General features: G+C 34.0%; 1 protein-coding gene across 1 annotated transcript in view; it reads left to right on the forward strand.

Moving 5' to 3' along the window:
* Nucleotides 1-1,347: 1,347 nt before the first annotated feature.
* The window catches only part of LOC110101569 (J domain-containing protein spf31), a 50,032-nt gene continuing 30,876 nt past the window's right edge, over nt 1,348-20,503 (forward strand). Inside the window, exons 1-3 of the mRNA XM_020829526.2 lie at nt 1,348-1,511; nt 12,971-13,061; nt 13,182-13,242. Of these exons, the coding sequence (XP_020685185.1) occupies nt 1,426-1,511; nt 12,971-13,061; nt 13,182-13,242 (238 nt within the window). The 5' untranslated portion in view covers nt 1,348-1,425. The remainder of the gene's footprint in view (nt 1,512-12,970; nt 13,062-13,181; nt 13,243-20,503) is intronic.

The following is a 20,503-nucleotide window of genomic DNA, read 5'->3' on the forward strand; positions in this document are numbered from 1 at the left end:
GCTCTGTGGTTTGTATAGTTTAAATAAAATTTGAAAAGTGTCCAAAACTTAGATCTTGAGTTTGGTCGGTCATGAGTCAACTTGATAGGACCTGTTTTATTTGTGAGCCATTTTGCGTTGGGTTATGACATTAGGTTGAGCTAAATGGGTTGGTTCAACATGAGGTGGCATATTAGCTGCTAACGAGGAGTTGCAAATGATCCTATTCCGCCATACCATACCATGGCATAGTCATACCATACCATGGCATAGTCCGTTAACAGTGAAATAAAAATAATAGTCCTCTAACAATCAAAATTTCAACAGAAAAAAAAAAAACTATTATTTAGGGATAAGAGAGTAATAGTGCCTCAAAGAGCCTATTTTTTACATCATTTAAAAAGGCCGAATATCCAACTAAAGAAAGCGCCCAATTTTTCGAACCCAAAGCAACATTTTTGTCGGAGAAGTGAATAACTATCTTTCGGGGGAGAGATTATTACGTCCGGTTACTGGACGTCCGGACACCCAATCCAGACGGGCCACATCACCCGAATACACTGGATCCCGGTGTATTTTGGTTTCATGGCACGTCTAGATTGGTGTCCGGACGAATCCGGACATCGAACGTAATAATTTGCCCTTTTGGGGAGGGACATAACTGACGTGAAACTCTATGGTAGTTGGGATTTTAGTTGTAAGCATTTTTTAGTAGGAGGCTAAAGGGGTGGGTTGGATAGGAGAGAAGGGTTTAGTTGAAGAGGTTTTAACAATAGTTGGAGGATATGAGCCATTGTTTTGATTTTGTAGCAAGGAAACTCGTGCTTCAATATAGTGTTGAATAATAACATTAAGATCATCTCCAACCGAAAATCTCATTCTTCACTTCAAAATGGCGTGAAACTAAAAAAAATGCCGTGATTCATCAAATCGAACTCCAATTTTGAAAATGTAACATTCTTTATTCTTTTCGCACGTTTATTCGGCAAGTTAGGTAGAAACAAAAAAATAACGGGGATGAACATTGCAAAGTCAATATTGGCGTCCCACTGTTCACCCGCAAGCAAATAACGAAATTTTTACCATTCCGCTAGAGCTCCGCAACAACGCCATTTAAGCATTTAGAGTTCAGTTGGAGATGCCCTAAGACAGGATGGCTACTTGCTGCTTTTAGAGGGGCTATTTAGGCTAATTGTTCTCCATAATCTCCACCGATCATAATTAACACTCTTCAGATAATTGACATTTATTTAATTATTTTTAATATTAATAAATACTGCATCATATTTCTTTATAATAATAATAATAATAATAATAATAATAATAATAAAATTAATTTTAACGCACTTATATAATTTCCGAAGAGCACCGAATCAATTCCGAAGCGAGGCGATTTCTAATGTTTTTTTAGCAGGCGGAGTAAGGACTTCGCCTTGTTGCTTTATCATGACTACCGATCTGGAGGAGGAACAGCTGCTCAAGAGCTTCTTCGCCGAGGTCAGTGAAGTCGAGAGAGACAACGAGGTTGCTAGGTTAGAATAAACGTCCCGTTCCTCCCCACGTCACTTCACCACTGATTTCTTTTTTATCTGAAAGCTCCTCTATATGTTTGCTCGATCACCGCGTCATGCATCAGAAACCATAGATCCAAAATTAATGGTTCCATTATTTATCTAGAAAAAGATATATTCCGTCTATTTTATCTGATTTAAACTGGATGTGCGGCGGATTGATCATTGGATTGAAGTGTTTGATGTGATGTAGCAGAAGTTGGATGGGTAGTATCAATTATGGTCATATTAGTAGGTATACGCGAAGAAAAAGGTTCTGAATAGGAGGGATCCCAGCTTAAACGTCTTTTTCTAAAATTTTGATGGATAAAAATGCATTTTCAGGGTTTTGACTGTCTGACGCATAAATGTAACTATGTAAGTATTTTAAAACCTGGATCTGGCTGTTTGATGGAATTAGTGATTATGTATAATAGATGTTACCTTGACATTGCATCTTCTGTTAGTTGTTGTATCTTGGATGAGAGAACAGCGTGTACCCTAAAGCTTTCAGACTCTTGCTGTATAGTCTAGAAATAGCTCAGTAATTTATATGTAAATGTGAAATTGTTGTGCATGTTTGCTGCCTGCTAAGCACAAGCCTAAGATGCAAAGTGTTGAAACTGTGGGATTTGTAGTTGTTTTTTGGTTATGAAAATAACTAAGACGAGGAAAAAGTACAAAAGAAATATATTTTTTGACGTAAGATGCTTACTTGCACTAATAAGGCTGTTGATAAGAGCTTGAGTAGAACCTAAAAATAGATTGTACATACGTAAGATGCTTGGTGGTGGAGTGAGGAGATACAAGATATTATTAAGACAAAAAGTGTGCCTTTTAAAAACAGTAGAAAATAAATACCACCAAATTTATAATAATTATTAAGAATTTTACTAAGAGGGCTATAAGTAGGGCACTGAGAAGGAAATGAAGAAGACATAAAATAGAGGAGATATAGAAAAATTATCAAAATTAGATGTACTAAAAGTGAATATAATATGACTTAGTTAAAGAAAACGATATTAAAGAAATAAGAAAATTTTGTTTCAACAACTTATTAAATGAGAGTTGTAGAGAGCGATATTTTCATAGGCCACAATGCCACATTGAACAAATCATTAATTATACTACAAATTGATCCCATAATATTGAAATTGAGTTGGCTCTAAGAAAATGCTTAACAGGAAAGCTTGAGAATAGTTGGAAATATTATTTTTGTTTTGCCAAGTATTATTGTAAATGAATATTAAAGACTAGTGGTGCCAAATGTTTAGAGAGTGTGCATTTTTGGCAATTGTATTTGGCAATAAATGGGACATTCATGATTGCAATATTATAGGGAATCAAACATATGGGTCATAATAGATGCTATGAAGGAGAGTAATGGAACTTAAACAAACCAAAACCATGTCGAATAGTTAATTTGATTTAGTAGCAGGTATGTATAACATAGATGCATTTTTGTGTTAAGGAAATTTATTAAAAATTATAAAGAACTATGAAATGGTCTTCAAATGGTTTTATTTGATCTCAATAAACATATACCACGATAATAGTTTTGGAATGCATTAAGGAGAAAATGCAAGTTAAATATGTTTTAAAAAAATATTAATGATATGCATGCTAGAGCATTGAATAACATTATAGATTGTTGTGGAGTGACTAAAGAGTTCATAAACAAAATAGGATTTTAACAATGCTAAACATTCTATATTTATCTTGGTTATGTAAATGCTTATAAAGGATATTCATAATGAGTTACCTCAATATATGCTATTTACACAGGACAATTTTAAAAGGTGAGTATTTTGTTGCAGTAAAAAAATAGAAGAATTGATAAAAAAGTAAAAGATAAGAGGATAAGGATTAGTAGAACAAAGATAAAATATATTACATATAATCTTAATGCGGGGAAACTAATAATGTTAATTTGGATCTACTATATCATATGAACGAGGATGTAATTTTTGGGTTAAGATTGAATGGTTAAAATTTAAAAGTGTTTTATGAATACTTTAGAGTAAGACAAAATCTTGTACGCTTATTTTTAGATGACATAGTTTTTGAGAGTTGAGACATTTATTAAAGCAAATAAGAACTAGAAGAGTATCTGAGGAAAAAAGTCTTAAAATTAATAGAACAATAAATGAGTATATTATGTATGATTTTATTGGGAGGAATTTAATATTATCTATCATGCGATGAAACTCATGAATAAGTATAAATTTCATATACAAAATTACAAAATAAATTCTCTTCCAAACAACATAAATCAATGCATATTTTGTCTACATCCCATAAGATTTTCCTTGGCTAGCAACAACTCTTATCTTCTCTCAAAAGCATTAAAGCATCATTCAATAATTAAGTAAACATGACAAAGCTAAGCAGCAAGTAATGGTGGTTGATACATTGTCAAACTCATTGCAATAGAGATTGAAGCCATTTTAACAAGTTCAAGTTCGATGATTCAAATCATCTTAAATATGATTTGCTGGTAGGGAAATAAATCAGATCTTGTATGATCTAGAAGTGTGTTCATGATAATCAGATTTACAAAATTAGCGAGCAAATATGACTAAAGACACTACTTGAGAAGTCCAAAATGACGATTAAAAATTGATATTTGATTTGCAATACCTTCACTGCATATATAAGTGATGAAACTTTTAGGCACCAAAAAGGAAGACCTCTTTAAAAAAAAAAACAAAGCTTCCATACAAACAAAACCACTTTGGGGCATTTTATCAAATAGTTAGTTTACAATACTAAAGTAAATAAGAACCTAAAATCAGAAAATTGAGATCAATGCCATCTATTTCACATATCATAAAAGTAAATTCAACTTGCAGTAACATGACATAAACCCCAACAAAAGTGTATGAACAATTATTGCAAAAGCACATATGTAGCATTGAAACATACTTATAAATTTACACTTCTGCAAATACAATCATAACTAAATATACATATAGCATCTAAGGAATAAATATGATCATGAACAAGAACGAAATACATGTCTATGTGAAAGAAATTAGGGAAATCATTGCATGAGCATGTTGAAGGAAATCACAAACCACCATTATCTCATCCTCAAACAAAAGATCAAAATAGAATAGATCGAAAACTTCCCCGTTGGAGGTACATATATATATTTTGACATGGTTAATCTCTGATTTTTTTTTTAGGAAATAAAATAAGGATAAAGAGTAGAAGAATAAGAAAAGGGAGAAGAAGAAAAATAAGAAGAAGAAGAAAAGGAAAAGTAAGAAGAAATATACCTGCTTTAGAGAAGAAGAGGAGGCGTCGGCTTGCTCCTGAACTTCGCGAACTAGAGGACGACGGAGGGGATGGCATCGGCTGCAATCATGATCCTGAAAGAGGAAAGAGTGGAGGAGTTTTGGCCTCTTCCTGAGCTCGATCAGGCTCCCCAGGTTGGGTTCTGAAGAGGGATTGGCAGAGGCGGGGCTTCTGTATGGGTCAGCTACACGAGAGAGAGATGGAGAATGAGAGGGAACTTTTGCAGCCGTGCTTACCACGGAGAGGCCGAGAGAGAAGAGATGAGGGGGGGGGGGGGGCTCATGAGGGGGGGGAAAAACTTGAGTGGAGAGAAGAATAACACTCTGTCTTCGCATGAGTGAATATCTCCTAGGGAGAAGTCTTCCAACACCTTGTCTAGGGCGGACCGAGCTGGAAAAAGAAAAGGGAAATCTGCTTCGTGCCGCTCAAGGACGATCTCCTGTTTTTTTTAAGCATGAAAATGGGCTCTGTTCGTTCCGCCTCAATCAAGCTATTTCTAAATACCTCCTAAACAAGGATAGCACGCGATCGAGGCACTTGACAATGGCAGAATCAAATTTCAACGAAATCGGACCATTAAATTGATTTCTGGATTTGGGAAAGTGTTTGAATTGAGCCAAAAAAGTCAATTGGATTTTAATTTGAATAAATTGGGCTGATTTGGGCCGAATTTGAGCTAAAATCAAACTTAATTTGATTCAAATCAAGTCAATTCAGGTTCAATGCGGCTCGACTGCATTAATTTTAAAAAATTAGACCCGAATCGATATCGACTTGTCTCAAATTAGGTTCAACGAGGTTCAATCGACTCAACCAAACACGCTCGAGAGCATTCACAAAAAAAAAGAGGTCAACAACATTGCAAACTCAAGAACTTAAAATACTCATGGTTGTTTGTAAAATAAATTAATGGAATCATTTATTTTTTGGTTGAAAGTGAAATAAATTCAAAAGTTTGTATCATTCTATTAAAACAATATTTGCAATGATATATACATATATGTATTAGATTTGAAAAAGTATGAGGCTTTCAATTCGAGCGAAGCCATTAAAGAGTTGCTTGAGTCTTGGACGATGCTATTGCAGGTTGCTGGACTGTTGGATGGCACTGTTTTAGGTCCCTGGAGCACTGAATGACACCCTTACTAACTCATTGAAGCATTGGTCACTGGGGAGATCTCAGAGAGAAGCAAGGACGACATGGAGAGGAGTGATATGATGGACTGCGTGAGATTTGGGATGCACCCAGACGACACTTTGCGGGGAGGAGCACTTTAGAATGCAGGGATTTGAAATTCGCTTCATTTAGGTGAATTCAAAATTTCTCAAAAATGAACTAAATTACATTTCAAAATCTGAAAGGAATTATTTTTTAATTGTTTTTCACTCAACCAAATATTTGAAAATGTAAAACTACTGCATTTGAAAAGTACACACCTCATACACTCAACCTAATAATCCCTTGATATAATGGTAATTAAAATAGCCATGCTTATATTGATATGCTTGTTGGGTGATAAAGAAATCAATAATAGCCATGTTAATTGAGTTTGTTAGATAGATGAATAATAAAATTAGGAATGATAAACTAAAATATTATTATATTAGAGACGAACAAATAAAGGTTGATGAAAATAGTGTAGTGGAAATATACTTTAGTGGTTTATCCCATAAAGAGTAGTAGATGCATTAGTAAGATGGATACATAAAATTAACGTAGAATGATTGAGAAGGTAATTTTAGGCTATGAGAATTCACACCCAACTCTTCTAATAGAGCTTATTTTTGGGGATAAATTAGATTGCAAATATGACACAACCAAGAGATTTCATCTTTATATTGTTAAGACTTTAAGATATTGTTGTAGTTTTTCTATAGGCACAAGTCATTATAATGAATTACTCCTATTCACGAGAGAATTTTCAATTAAGGTTAATTGGTAGGTGTTAAACACTTAACATATAATGATAACAATTGGGTTTTATGATTGAAAGATTGGCCACCTTAGCTTAAAATTAATGGTGGGGGGAATGATGACCAATCCGATTGAGATCCTATGGTTTCGTTGTTTTTGGTTGTTATGATTCATGTTTTATTTAGTCAGTTAGTTGGCCTAACATGACCGAATGATTCTTGTCAACAACGATGTGTTATGTTATTCAAGGGGTGTTGTAGATATGGATTTGATGTTTGTCTAAGGGGATAATCTTAAGTTGACCTTAGCTAATGTAGGGCTTTGTGCCTTACAAGAGTAATATATGATTCACCACTCAAGAGCTTAAGCTACTGAGAAATTTGTAGGCTCTAGCTATGATCATAATTTAATGATGTTATTTTTCCTATAAAACACCTGGTTAGACAACTTGAGCATAAACATTCCTTTGTGGTGCCATTTGATGGAGAAAATACTTGATCAGATGACACATGCCACATTTTTACTGACGAGAGATTTTTGTGAATAATCATAGAGATATGCTTGTTATAATGTTGGCTCTTTGTGAGTTTGGATTATCTTAAATACTCTCGACAAACTGTTATGGAGGTGGATTAGTTTTGCACTTACTTTAAAGATCAATTTACTTAAACATTTTGACTTTTATAATTTTTTATAGATTTTTGGTCACATTAAATGGAGGCCTTCCGATGGCCCTTTTAGGAAAGTTGAGGTATTAGATTTGTGACTTATGTTAAGAAAGTAGATGTAGACCTAGAAAGACTTGATTAGAAAATATTAGAAATGATCTTTCTTTATTAGATTTAAATGAGAATTTAACTTTTAACAGGACACAATGACGAAAAAGGATTCATGTAGCCGACCCCACGTAGTGGGACAAATGCTTGATGTTGTTGTTGTATCAAGATTTGCATGCAAAATGATTAGTGTTAAAATTTCGGGGCATTTTTAAAATATAATTTTTTTCATTTTGATATTTTTTGTCAACACGTTTATCCTCATGAGAGATATTAAGAAGTTCATCTTTGTAAATTGAGAGCTTGATTTTTTAAATTGTACCCTCGGGGCATTTTTAAAATATAATTTTTTTCAATTGATATTTTTTGTCAACACATTTATCCTCATGAGAGAGATTAAGAAGTTCATCTTTGTAAATTGAGAGCTTGATTTTTTGAAGTGTACTCTTGTGGTTATAATGTGTAGTATTCATGGCCATCATAATGTTTTTTTATTGAACTTTTGTTGGTTTCAAAATTACCAACTCTGCACACTTGCTTGTAGAGGATAGGGTCATAGTTTGCACAATTTGTGCTTATTTAACAATTCTTCCCATTGCAAATCTTGTTGATGCTACCCTCGTATGTAGCGGATTGGGTCTGTCTAAGAATATAACTTATAGTCTATCATATGGGTGAGGTGGCCCCAAAACTTTACATTCTTTTTTTTTTTGAAATGAACACTGTTTAAAAGACTTGAAGGTCTTATGCAAACATGAATCAAAATATTTCTACTAGGTTCTCGGCTAAGTATTCATTTATGAATTTATGTAATTTCATTGAGAGTAGGAGTTGAGATCATTCAATAATTGTGGCTTATTTGAAATTTATTTCTTAAATATATTTCTCAAGATTTCGGTCTTATCAGCTCGAATTTTCAGAATGTGAAGGATTTGACTTGAAATGTGAGATTTATGATTCTGCCAAATAGGTTGGTACATGATTGAGACCATGCGAGCTTGATGCATTTGAGTAGCTTTTAAAAATTGTTTTAAGTTTTCTACATAATTTCAAAGCATTCAAAATATTTTCATGCTTCTTGGAGCGGGGGTAATATTCATTTCATTTTTAGTTTGTGCAACATTTTGATTTTTAGATTTGGATATTGGCACATTTATGAGAGGACATGCAAATATTCAATTTGACAATTTGATATTTTTTTAGAGGACGTGTATGCCTTTCAGCGCGCTTATAGAATTTGCTAGACGTTGTATTTGAGCTAAAAATAACTTATGACATTTGTAAGAGACTTGAAAAATTTCTAATAAATACTTGTCTTTAAAATGCATGCTAAATTTTCATGTTGAGGCTTATAAATTGCATTTTGTTTGCTTGTAGGTGCATTTTGTAGATTTGGTTGGGAATGTTTTGAGTTAGATTTTTGTTATGCATTTGATGATGTCTTAGTTTTTGTCCTTACATCATTGTATTATAATGTGCTGTGCTTTAAAGGCCATCATTTCTCCTTTTATAAATTTGAGGGGTCATTAGATCACATCACCATTCAAACTCATTTAGTCCATGCTTTTTAGAATTATGAGTGTTTAGTTGGATTAAGAAAATTTTGCAATTCCTCATTGGTGAGTTCTCCGAGTTCTTAGTGAGTTTTGTTTAAGTTTGATTTTATGTTTAATAGTCTCTTTTTCTTGCATTTTATTTTTCCATTGAGTTGCTTTATATTCAAAAATATTATTTCAATTTGTTTTTTTATGAGTTTTGTTCATTAATCATTTCAATAGGCTCTTGGCCCCCCTTCCTCTTGGGGGTTTTTATGGGGCTAGGCCTTCCAACCACCACGCTTGTTAAAAGCAAGCATTGTCTAGGACTGTCGTGGTTGGAGTCTTCAAACCCACCATAATAAAACAAGCGTGCACGAACTTTCAACATTTGCATGAAAATATACACATGGATTTTTCCGTTGTATTGAAATTAATACGTGCTAATACTTTTTTTTTTGCATTTTCTCTATCACGTTGGAACAATGAGAGCATGAGTACTTATTTTTGTCTCATAAATTTTTATATATTTAGTTTTCATTAGTAATGCTAACACTAAATCATTTATAAAAGCTTCATATTTTGTTTCATTATTTGTACATGTATATGATAAACTGTAAGAATATCGTAATATAATTTTATCTTGTGTGACAAAAATCAAACCAATTCTTGTTTTATTTAAGAGAATACATTGTGGTTCAATCTCTACTTAAAAATAAGATGTACTATTAAAATATAACTAATTTGCTTTTTGGGCAAATCGTTATTCAAAGGGGACTCTATAGGTACAACATGTATTGTTAAGAAATCAACTAGAGCTTGTCCTTTCATAGCACACTCGGTAGGGGTGACAATATTTGACTCGACCAGAACCCGACTCGAAACAAACCTGAAATTCTAGGTTTTTTGTCAACATGAAAACCCAAAATCAACCTGACTGACCTGGATCCATGCTTGCGGTTGCACCTTAGCTCACACCGGACGCACTTGAGCTTGCCCATTGCGAGCCTCACCCCCTAGCCCTCGGGCACATGCCCCCTGCCCTCGTGGCTATCACGGCCCCTACGCTCGTCTGCTCGCACCTTGTGGTCTCACTGTTAACGGGTGGGGTTGGGTTGGGTCGGGTCGGGTCAACCCGGGTTAGATCCGAGTCAGGTTCGCATCCATGTAAAGGATTGAAGCATTATCATGGTCCATCTAACTAAATGTCATGAAAAAGTTGTATGGTTCATGAGACATAGCAAAGGATTTACCTTAAAGATTAAATTTAGATTATAAAGAAGCATATAATGCCTAAGTTTTTGGACAAAAAAATTAGGCATAAACAGTAATTCCCAATTAGCGAGTACATTTTTGCAAGATTTAGACGTCTATTTAAATATTATAGAAGCTATTCTCTTTTCACCCGTTAGTTTGGGCTAACAGAGCTCCGTGAGACTTGTTTAATACTGCAGTGTTGAGAATTAATTGTCTTTTTTGGAGTAAGAGCTATTAAAATTGGTAGGGACACAAGATAGTTTTTGATGCTATTGAAATTTATTTTACAGCTATCATCCCAATAGAATTCAAAATTTTTCTTTGAAAGAGCTGGAATGATTTAACATCTCCTGGAAAAATTGGATATAAATCTTCTGAAGAAATATTATATATAGTGACCAACTTGAGAGTTATTGTACTTAAAATCTCCCCTATGATAGGAAACACTTTCTTTATATATGATAGCTTGTATGTATTTATTTTCTTGAAACTCTCTTATAATTTAAGAAATAATTTCCAAATTATCATAAAAGTCCCCGTATGCCATGGATCTTTTTATTTTTTATTTTTATTTTTTTAATTTTAGAGTCTCCCTATAAGATAGGGAGTTAAAAAAAAAAACAATGTGAAATTCCCCTTGTAAGACATGATTTTTTTAATATTTATTTGGATCGACTAGCTTCAATCAACCAAGCTTGAAAAACACAATTTCCTATAGGTCAAGTCTAGGATCTGAGCGTGTTTAAAGGCTAAGACTGAACACACAAAAATGACCGAGTCGCTAACAATTTTTTTTTTTACTTAATTAATTATAAGAATGGCAACAGTGAGAGAGCTTTGGTTTCCTCAGTCCAATGATAAATTCTGTTAGGTTCCAAGTTTATCTACTTAATGAGTTTGAGCGACCCAGATCTAAAAGTCTTTCTCAATCGGTCGATGGGTCAATATAAAGTCAAAGAGATTATCTTCACTTAAGAAATTATCCATGCAAGGAGAATTCCCAATTATGCAAGTTTCAAGTCCTTGAAAGCCAAATAATAGGATTTTCTAGGTCTATTACTTTTGACCAATCAGGATGGAAAAACATAAGTTTCGCCATAGCTCAAGTCTAGGACTCCAGTGGATCCAAAAGGTCGGAGTTAACATGCTCATATATAGCCAAGTTGTTGAAATGTCATCTTACTAAAGAAATCATAAGAATGACCACACTAAGAGAGCATCTGCTTTGTTAGTTTAATGATAAGAGCTGACAAGTTCTAAGTCTATGCGACTTGATATGTTTAAGTAATCCAAATTAATAAGATGTTCTCAATTGGTCAAAATGTCAATGCAAAACTGAAAGAATAATCCCCTAAAAAAGGTACCGAGTTGAGTTTGATATTATCATCAAATTTAAAAATCTATTTCCTTCAACAAGTTAGCAAAGCAAAAAGTATAGGATAACCACAGATTCAAGTTTTAAAATTGCTAATATGAGACTGTTATACATCAATAATATATCTTTAGCCAAATAAAGTACAAACTAAATAGTCTATACATATGTAATAAGCACTAGTTTATTTTTTATATTCTATTTAAGTTTGTGTCAGCTAGACTAGTTCTATATTGTAAATTTGGTCTACACTAGTATAATAAATAGCCTCTTATTATAAGAAAATATTATGGAATGAAAGATTTCATGTTTCTCCATCTCTATTCTCTCTTCTTCCCATTCTTCTTACTTGAGGATTGTTCACACTTACGCAAAAGGTTCCTTCCCCTTCGTGATGTAGATCAAGAAGCATAAAAAATGATGCTCTTGTTGCACTAACATCAAGGCTCCACAAGATTCTTCTTCACCGTGATCCGTTGCTTCATCCAGATGGTACATCCATCCAGATTTGCTTCATCCAGCCGTCTAAACTAGCTGCAAGATGCTACCAGCCCACAAATCAGATCAGCTCTTGTTCATCCCAGCTTCGCCAGCCTATTTCTAACATCTTCTTGGGCTGTTTGAAGTCTTCCACAACATTCCTCCCCACCAGCTCGCTATCGCTACTCTTCCCTTCAAACTCCAATTGATACCAGCCGGCTACCGACCTAGTTATTTAGCTTCTTATCGCTGAATAGTCACCTTATGTTCTTTTCACTGCCGCCAGTCATTTAATTACAGTCATTCAACTGCAAACTTACTTCCAAACGTTAGCTGCATTCAAGATTTACATCTGGTTAAGGTTCATGTTATCAAGAACCACTTCTTGTCTATTTCCCACAACCCTACACAATAACTCATCATGGAAAATGCCAATTTATCAGAAGTTCTCCGTAGCATATAACGCTCGGTTCATTTGCAGCCCATCTAAGATGTTAAATTGATATTTTATGCCTTTCTTGATTCCATTTGATGTATTCATATGTATCTCTTTATATTCAACACCTAATATTCTTAATAATCACAGCAACCTAGAACAATTTACTTGTATATGTGAACAATTGATTGTTGATCTGATTGGTTGCCACAAACAAGGATAGCCATGTTAGTAAAAGATGAAGCCTTTATTTATAATAACATAACTATCTTGGTATGCTTATTTTACTAAAGATAGCCTTCTGAGGTATCAAAGCTATCATAGTTTTGTTGTGTGCTTGCTTGAGTCGCTCAATCTTTATTTCTCTCAGGATACTTTCGTGCTTCAAATTGAATCCTTTTGAGCACCTCAACTTACCCTTAGACTCATCAATTGATGAAGTGAAAAAGCAGTATCGAAAGGTAAGCCTGCAGAGTAAAATCAGATGTCCTTTTTCTAATATATATTAGTCAGCTTTTTATTAAACAATTGAAAATGAAATAAAGTGGCTCTCTAATATTAAAATAATATTCTACTTGCAGATATCTTTGCTTGTTCACCCTGATAAATGCAAGCATCCTCAAGCAAAGGAGGCATTTGCAGGTATTCTGATACTTTTTTGCAGCATTGAGTTGAAGATGGATTTGATGATTTATCTTTACTACGGCTTTTTTGGCAGTTGTTGTTGAAGTCAAGCATACTGGTTTAGAAAATACTAAGTTAAATGCATTGGTGAACATGTTGATATTCTTTGAGCTAAAATGAGAACTCTCTAGCAACATCAACGACACTTTGACACATCTAAGGAAGCTTTTTTTTATAATTAGGTGATTATGGGGGTGCATTCTTGTAGGAATTATGATTTCTAATGTCCTAGTAGCTGACCAGAGGAAACGTCAACTTCTAAGTTTTCATATGTTCTCTAATAATGTTAAATATGTTTTCCTAGAAATAAAAATGGATGTCTAAAAGCCTAATGAATCGAGAAGCATGAGGCTTCATTTGGTGGAGTATTTTTTGTATTTTATTTAAATAAATTTGATTTTGAAAAGAATGAGAGAATGGGTTGAGTCTTTCATTCTAATTTTTGTGTAATATTTATGCAATATGTTGAAGACCTTAGGGTCCTATAGTTTGGAACTCACTCTTCTGTCTCCTTGCATCTGCTTTAGGTAGAAGAGCCATGGGTCCCACTATATAACGAATCAGAATATGATTTTTTGGGCTCATACCCTTGCATTGAAATTCCAAGTAGTTTTTCATATTTTTAATTTGATGCATGACAGAGCAAGGTTAAGCTTACTCCAACCTTTGTCTCTTTTTTCTTAAGATTCTCCATTCTGTTATTATGTTTGATTTCTTTGTCTTCTCTTACAAGGACCCAACCTTTATGAATAGTGAAAAAAAGGGAGAAATATAGGGTCTACAAGCCTCATGTTGTTTGAATGGAAGAAACTATTTGCCTTAAAAAAAAAATCCATCATCTTATGGATCTTTCTCTAGAGTCGAAACACCTAAAGTTTATACGTTGGCATGAATCTAATTCTATGATCATGATGTGATTATGAAATACCATGATGTTTGCAATCAGTGGCGCTCCTATCTACCACAAAAATCATTTGGGATGTTGTCAAGAAAATATACTTAAAAGTAAATGATGCCACACTTTTCTACAAGATCAAAACTAAGATCTCAATAACCAATCAAGGTAACATTCTTGTTTTTGAATACTTTAATGTAATGAAGGTTTACTGGCTTGAACTAAATTATTATCAAAATATTAAGATGGCGTGTTGCCATGATGCATTAATTCCTAGTATTTGTTGAAATCTTAGATAGAGAAAACCTACTATCCCTAAATGAAGTATTCTCTCTTATATTGGTTGAAGAAGGAAGAAGGACTACATTCAAATATCCAAACCATTTGCTATGATTACCACCGAACTCCAAGATAAGGGACTTGTTTCCATATACTCTTCCCCTAAAGAAGAACCAAAGATTTATTTCAAATGCAATATACTTTGTAAGCATTGCAAGAAGAAATTACGCATCAAAGAAAAGCGTTAAAAATTCCGCGGAAGCCTTAAAGCTATGGTGTAAACAAAGGACACCAAAAAGGGAAAATCTATCTGGCTTCAACTATTAAGAAATTGACAAACTAAGAGAATTTCTCAACTCCTTTAGAAATAATTTGGGTCACACTCTCTAACCCAAAATTATATGACTTATAACTTTTGTATTTTTAGTGCCTTAGATAATTCTCCTTAAAATTGGATATTAGATTCAAGAGTTACTGACTATAGGTCAGACGATTTGCAAGTTAGAGAAAATGATGAACTGTATCTTCTTGAAGTCTAAAATTGATTATCGTGTTCAAAACTTTTGATAATATGATTATAGGCTAGGGCATCCTTTATTCAAAACTTTACAATGCATGGTTCATTCCCTTTATCTGAATACAAATATGGAAAGTTTTCATTGTGAGACTTATGAAATAATAAAATATTATCATTTTATTTTTTGTGATTGTGAATCTAGATCCTTTTATTCCTTTTATGTTAGTTCATTATGATATTTGAGAACTCTCCAAAATTCGCAACATATTTGGAGCTACTGAATTTGTCCCTTTTATTAATGATTGCACTCAAATGATGTGTTTATATCTCTTCAAATAAAATTTTGATATGGGCATTATCCTTCCCATTTTCATTGCCATGATAAAAAATTAATTCAATAATGACATAAAAATATTTTGGACATATAATAATCTTGATTACTTCAATCATACATTATCTTCTTTTATTCATAAAATGGGTATCATTTACCGATTCTCCTATTCTAATACTTTTCAATAAAATGGGTTGGCTTCAAGGAGCCATCTTCTAGAAGTTATCGGGATTCAGATATCTTCTTTAGAATTAATTATAGAAGATACTAGGGAGATGTTGTTCCAACTTCTACTTACCTAATCAATACAATACTTTCAATAGTGATTAAATTTAAAAAATTCATTAACTATTTTACATAAAGGTTTTCGTTTGAGTAGATCTAAAACCGAATACATGTAGTATAATTTTAGTAGTAATAGATCTAGTGAGGGGTTTGTAACTTTGAGCGATCAAGTCATTAATAAGTGTACTCATTTTAAATATCTTGGATATATTGTTCAGAGTGATGGTGAAATACAGGGATATTATTAGTATAAGTCAAATTGGATGGTTTAAGTGGAGGAATGCTTCGGGTTTGTTGTGTGATAGAAAAACACCACTCAAACTTTAAGGGAAAAAATTATAAGATGGTGGTGAGACCTGCAATGCTTTATGGCATATCATATTGGGCCTATTGGCCATTAAAAAAGAAGCATAATGTTAAGTTAAGCGTTGCTGAGATGAGGATGCTTAGGTGGATGAGTGGATTTACTCTTAGAGACAGGATACGAAATGAGCATATCCGTGAAAAGGTTGGATTTGCTCCAGTGACAGATAATATTAGAGAGAGTTGCCTTACATGGTTTGGTCATGTAAAACTACGGCCTTCCAATGACTTTGTTAGGAGAGTAGATGATGTAGGACTATGTATGATTTAAATTATTATAAAAATAATTTGCACACTGTTAAGTAAGAGCAATAAGAATTATAGCGTTAGCCACTTAACGATAGTAAAAAACAAAGAGGGGTGCTTTCGCTTAGGCCAAATCACACGCTAATAGTTAAGATCACCAAAACAATTAGAACTTCAACGTGAGCAAATTTAGGGGATTTTCAATAACATCCATAGATTAACAATGAGAGTAGATGCATAGAAAGTCATAACTCATTCCCTACGTTTACTAAGATTTGACATATATCTTTGCACGATTCCTTATGCTTGATTCACCACCTACAATAAAAGAAGATCAGGAAAAAATTGAAGAGGGGGAAAAGTTCACCCTCATCGAGGCACGACGGTGATTTGCCAAGCCTTGCTCTTTGTAGACGAAGCCAGAGTCAAGTTCAGGATCAGCCATGCATCGATTTCGTAGTGTTGAAGTGTTGTAGAAGATGTCCCTTTACCGCCCTTGTAGATTTCCCTTGATAGAAAGCAATTTCTTTCAAGAATCCAAGTAGGGGAAGGGGTGCAAGGGTGCCCGGCCAAGGTAGGGGACCTGGGGAGATTGTGGTTCAGATTTTAGAGGTAATATGGTAGGGAAAAGCCGGCTAGGTTAGAGGAGGAGGTGGAGGAAAAGGGGTTTTGATTTTAAGGAGGGAAGATGGGGAGAAAATTGGGAAATTGTTTCCCTAATTAACCCTTTAAGTTTGGAAAGGTTTTAAAGGGAAATTGGAGAGAGGGAGGTGGCGGGTAAGAGCGAGGGAGAGGTTTGAAATCTTTCCCAAGTAAGAGGCTTAACTTTGGAAAGCATTTATGGTGTGGGGACATAGGGGGCCGGTGGCAGAGAGAGAGAGAGGGAGGAGCATGGAGAAAGAAATCAAGCCTTCTTGATTGAGAATATTAAATTAGGAATGAGGGATCTCATTCCAATTTAATAAAATTTTCAAGCAGGATTGATTTTGGAAACTTTCCTAAAATAGAACTTCGTATTTTAGGTAATAAATTTAAATTCAAATAGATTTGAATCATGAATTAATTGTGTTTCCTAAAATATAAAGACCCAATTAGGAAGGGGTTTAATTGCAAGCATTGATGGGGGAAATCCCAAGGGGGGCCGGCGGCTGGGGCTGGATGGGTCGCAGGTTTTGGGTGTGTGGTGATGTGGTCGGTTAGAAGATGAGGAGGTTGGGGTGTTAGCCGAAGGGGAAGGGGTGGGGGCCTAGGGTTGGCCGGTGGTGGGGAGCTTTGGGGGTGGCCGGTGGTTTTGGAAGGGGGTGGTTGGGCCGTGTGGTGGAAGGGAAGGGAGGGAGAAGAAGAGAGAATAGGGAAGAAAATAGCTACGAACCCGGACGCTTCCAAGGTTGGTGGGTGATCTGATTCTCTCTCCAAGGGATTTCTCTCCAAAGACTCTCAAGCTCTCACAAGAACTCAATGTGCATGAATATGATTATAATTCATTCATTAACTTCAAAAGAAACATAAGGGGGCTATATATAGCCTCATACAATGAAAGGGAAAATAAAAGACGACATAACCCCTAGGGCTTACATATGACAAAACGCTTAAGGGTACAATGGGAAATATTACTAAAACAAACACATAAAGTAAATAAATAAAACAAATACATATGAAGACTCAGAAATAGATCGGCGCGATCGTGGCCGTAGATTGTCGGCCACATCTCTGATATACTTTCCATGATCTGATGTCCCCATCAGTAGATGTATTAGATTTGGCCTATGGTAAAAAAAGTAGAGATAGACTCAAAAATACTTTGTTAGAAAATATTAGAAACGACCTTTTTTTATCAGATTTAAATGAGAATTTGGCTCTTAACATGATACAATGGAGAAAAAAGATTCATGTAGCCAACCCCACATAGTGGGATAAAGGCTTGATGATGATGATGTTGTTGTTAGCTATATGACATAATTTTTTATTGACAAATAATTTCCTCTAAAAAATTTCTCAAAAAATTTTTAGGTGCATTGCCTATATTCATATCCACAAATACCATAGGGGTAAATTGCATCTTAGAGCCTTCACATGCCTTTATTAGGTTATTTTCCCACTAAAAAATGTAGAAGTGCTATCATCCAATTTTAAAAACTTTATATCTCAAAGGATGCCACTTTTGATGAAAAACAATTTTTTTTTTCATTCAATCTCACCTTCAGGAGGAGAATTTCCAACTGGAAGATGAGCTTCATGAAATCTTTATCTTTCATCCTGACATTTTTACTACACAAATCCTTACAAATCTAAGCACTATATAGCTTCAGTTCTGCATAAGAATGAATAAGCTCGGCTAGAATCTCAAGCAAGCTTAAGTCTTGGAGCTGTTATCAGGTGTCAATGATCAATCTATTACTAATCCCATCTCATAATATACATCCTTGTACAATTTTCCCCTCCACATAAGTCCTTAACAAATATCAACTCTAGTTTCATTCTAATATTAAAACCCTATTTGAGGCACTTAGAAAATAAGAATTGAAGGATGTCATGTGAAAAGAGATGAATACCTTAGAAAAAAATCACCCTTGGAAAGTTGTTGAACAACCAAAGAAAAAATGGCTAGCTCATAATGAGCTAACCCTTAGTTCAATAAATGAACTAAAGTTCAGCTCATAAATGAACTAAAAGTTTAGCTCAAATATGATGAACTACTAGACTTAAGGGAAGCCAAAATATGAATTATTTTGGACTAGTGTTGACCCCCCCTTTGTCTACATCAAGTTTGGAATGGTACAAGATAGTATTAGTAGCAAAAATATATACTTAATCTTATGAAATTGACTATCAAAAAATATTTACTCTTATTACAAATGTGAATTGGAAGGATGCCATGTGGTATCCCATACTTGCTTTTAGATGCTTTGTATTGGGATGAATGCAACCCTATGGTGTAATGCATGTAAATCACGTGTACAAACTTAAAATTTGCTGTTTCTAAATTATCAATTCAAATAAATATTTCTCTCTTTTGATGAAAACTAGAAAAATACAATTTGTCCGAAACCATATATAATTTATTGTTTTTCTTCTTTAAATTATCATATGTGGTTCTCATCAAAGGAGATAAATACTTGCTTATTTTGATAGTCTGTGTGAACTACAAATTTTAATTCTGTGTATGCATTGTTTATGCATTACATCTCATAGTCGTAATAGGAAACTCTAGATCCTAAGATGCCTTGCATCATATTGAGTTTAATTATTTTAATGAAAAGATGAGTATCTGTAGTTACTCTCATAGGCATATGAAATTTTAAGGTTCAGTGCAAGTCGGATAATATGCTCATCTGAGGAAAACTGATGTAATGTAACTTCTCGTTTGATTTTAGGTCTCAAAGTAGATTCAAATCATGAAAGCACTATTTTAAGATTTTTAATTACTTCAAAATACATAAGCAATTCCTTGAATTTATTCATGTATTCAGGACAAATTTTTTTCATATTTTCATAAGTTAAACTCGTCCAGTGTTTGGTCATTATGTGGTTAAAACATTTATTTCTCTTTATTATCTTTCATCTTAGCCTTCGTTGTTGTAAGTTTTTTGCCCAACAATTCTCTTTGTTTTCCATACTCATCCGAAACATCTTAGCTTGTTTAGTTAATGTGAATTTGCAAATCTAACTTAATGCTCACGTGACATTATTTGTTATTCAAAACAAAATATCCATATTATTAGCAGAAAAAAATCTTATGATCTATTTTATATAGAGGTAAACACCTCAATTTTTTTCTTTTGATCCCTCCTAGATGAAGGTAAACTTGAATTATGGAGGTCAACCTTAGAGTATAAAGGTTTTCGCTTGAGTAGATCTGAAGCTGAATATATGAAGTTAATTTTAGTAGTAATAGTCCTAGTGAGGGGATTGTGACTTTGGGCGATCAAGTCATTAATAAGAGTACATGTTTTATATATCTTGGATATATTGTCTAGAGTGATGGTGAAATAGATGGGGATATTATGAGCAAAATTCAAGTTGGATAGTTGAAGTGGAGGAATGCATCGGGCTTGTTGTGTGATAGAAAAGTTCCCCTCAAACTTAAGGGAAAATTCTATAAGATGCTGGTGAGACCTGCAGTGCTTTATGGTGCCAAATGTTGGCCATTAAAAGAGAAGCATAATACTAAATTAAGTGTTGCAGAGATGAGGATGCTTAGGTGGATAAGTGTCTTTACCCTTAGAGATAGGATACGAAACGAACATATACATGAAAAGGTTGGAGTAGCTCTAGTGGAAGATAGGATTAGAGAGAGTCGCCT

The sequence above is a fragment of the Dendrobium catenatum genome, unplaced genomic scaffold, assembly GCF_001605985.2.
Source record: "Dendrobium catenatum unplaced genomic scaffold, ASM160598v2 fragScaff_scaffold_1209, whole genome shotgun sequence".
NCBI classification, from domain to species: domain Eukaryota; kingdom Viridiplantae; phylum Streptophyta; class Magnoliopsida; order Asparagales; family Orchidaceae; genus Dendrobium; species Dendrobium catenatum.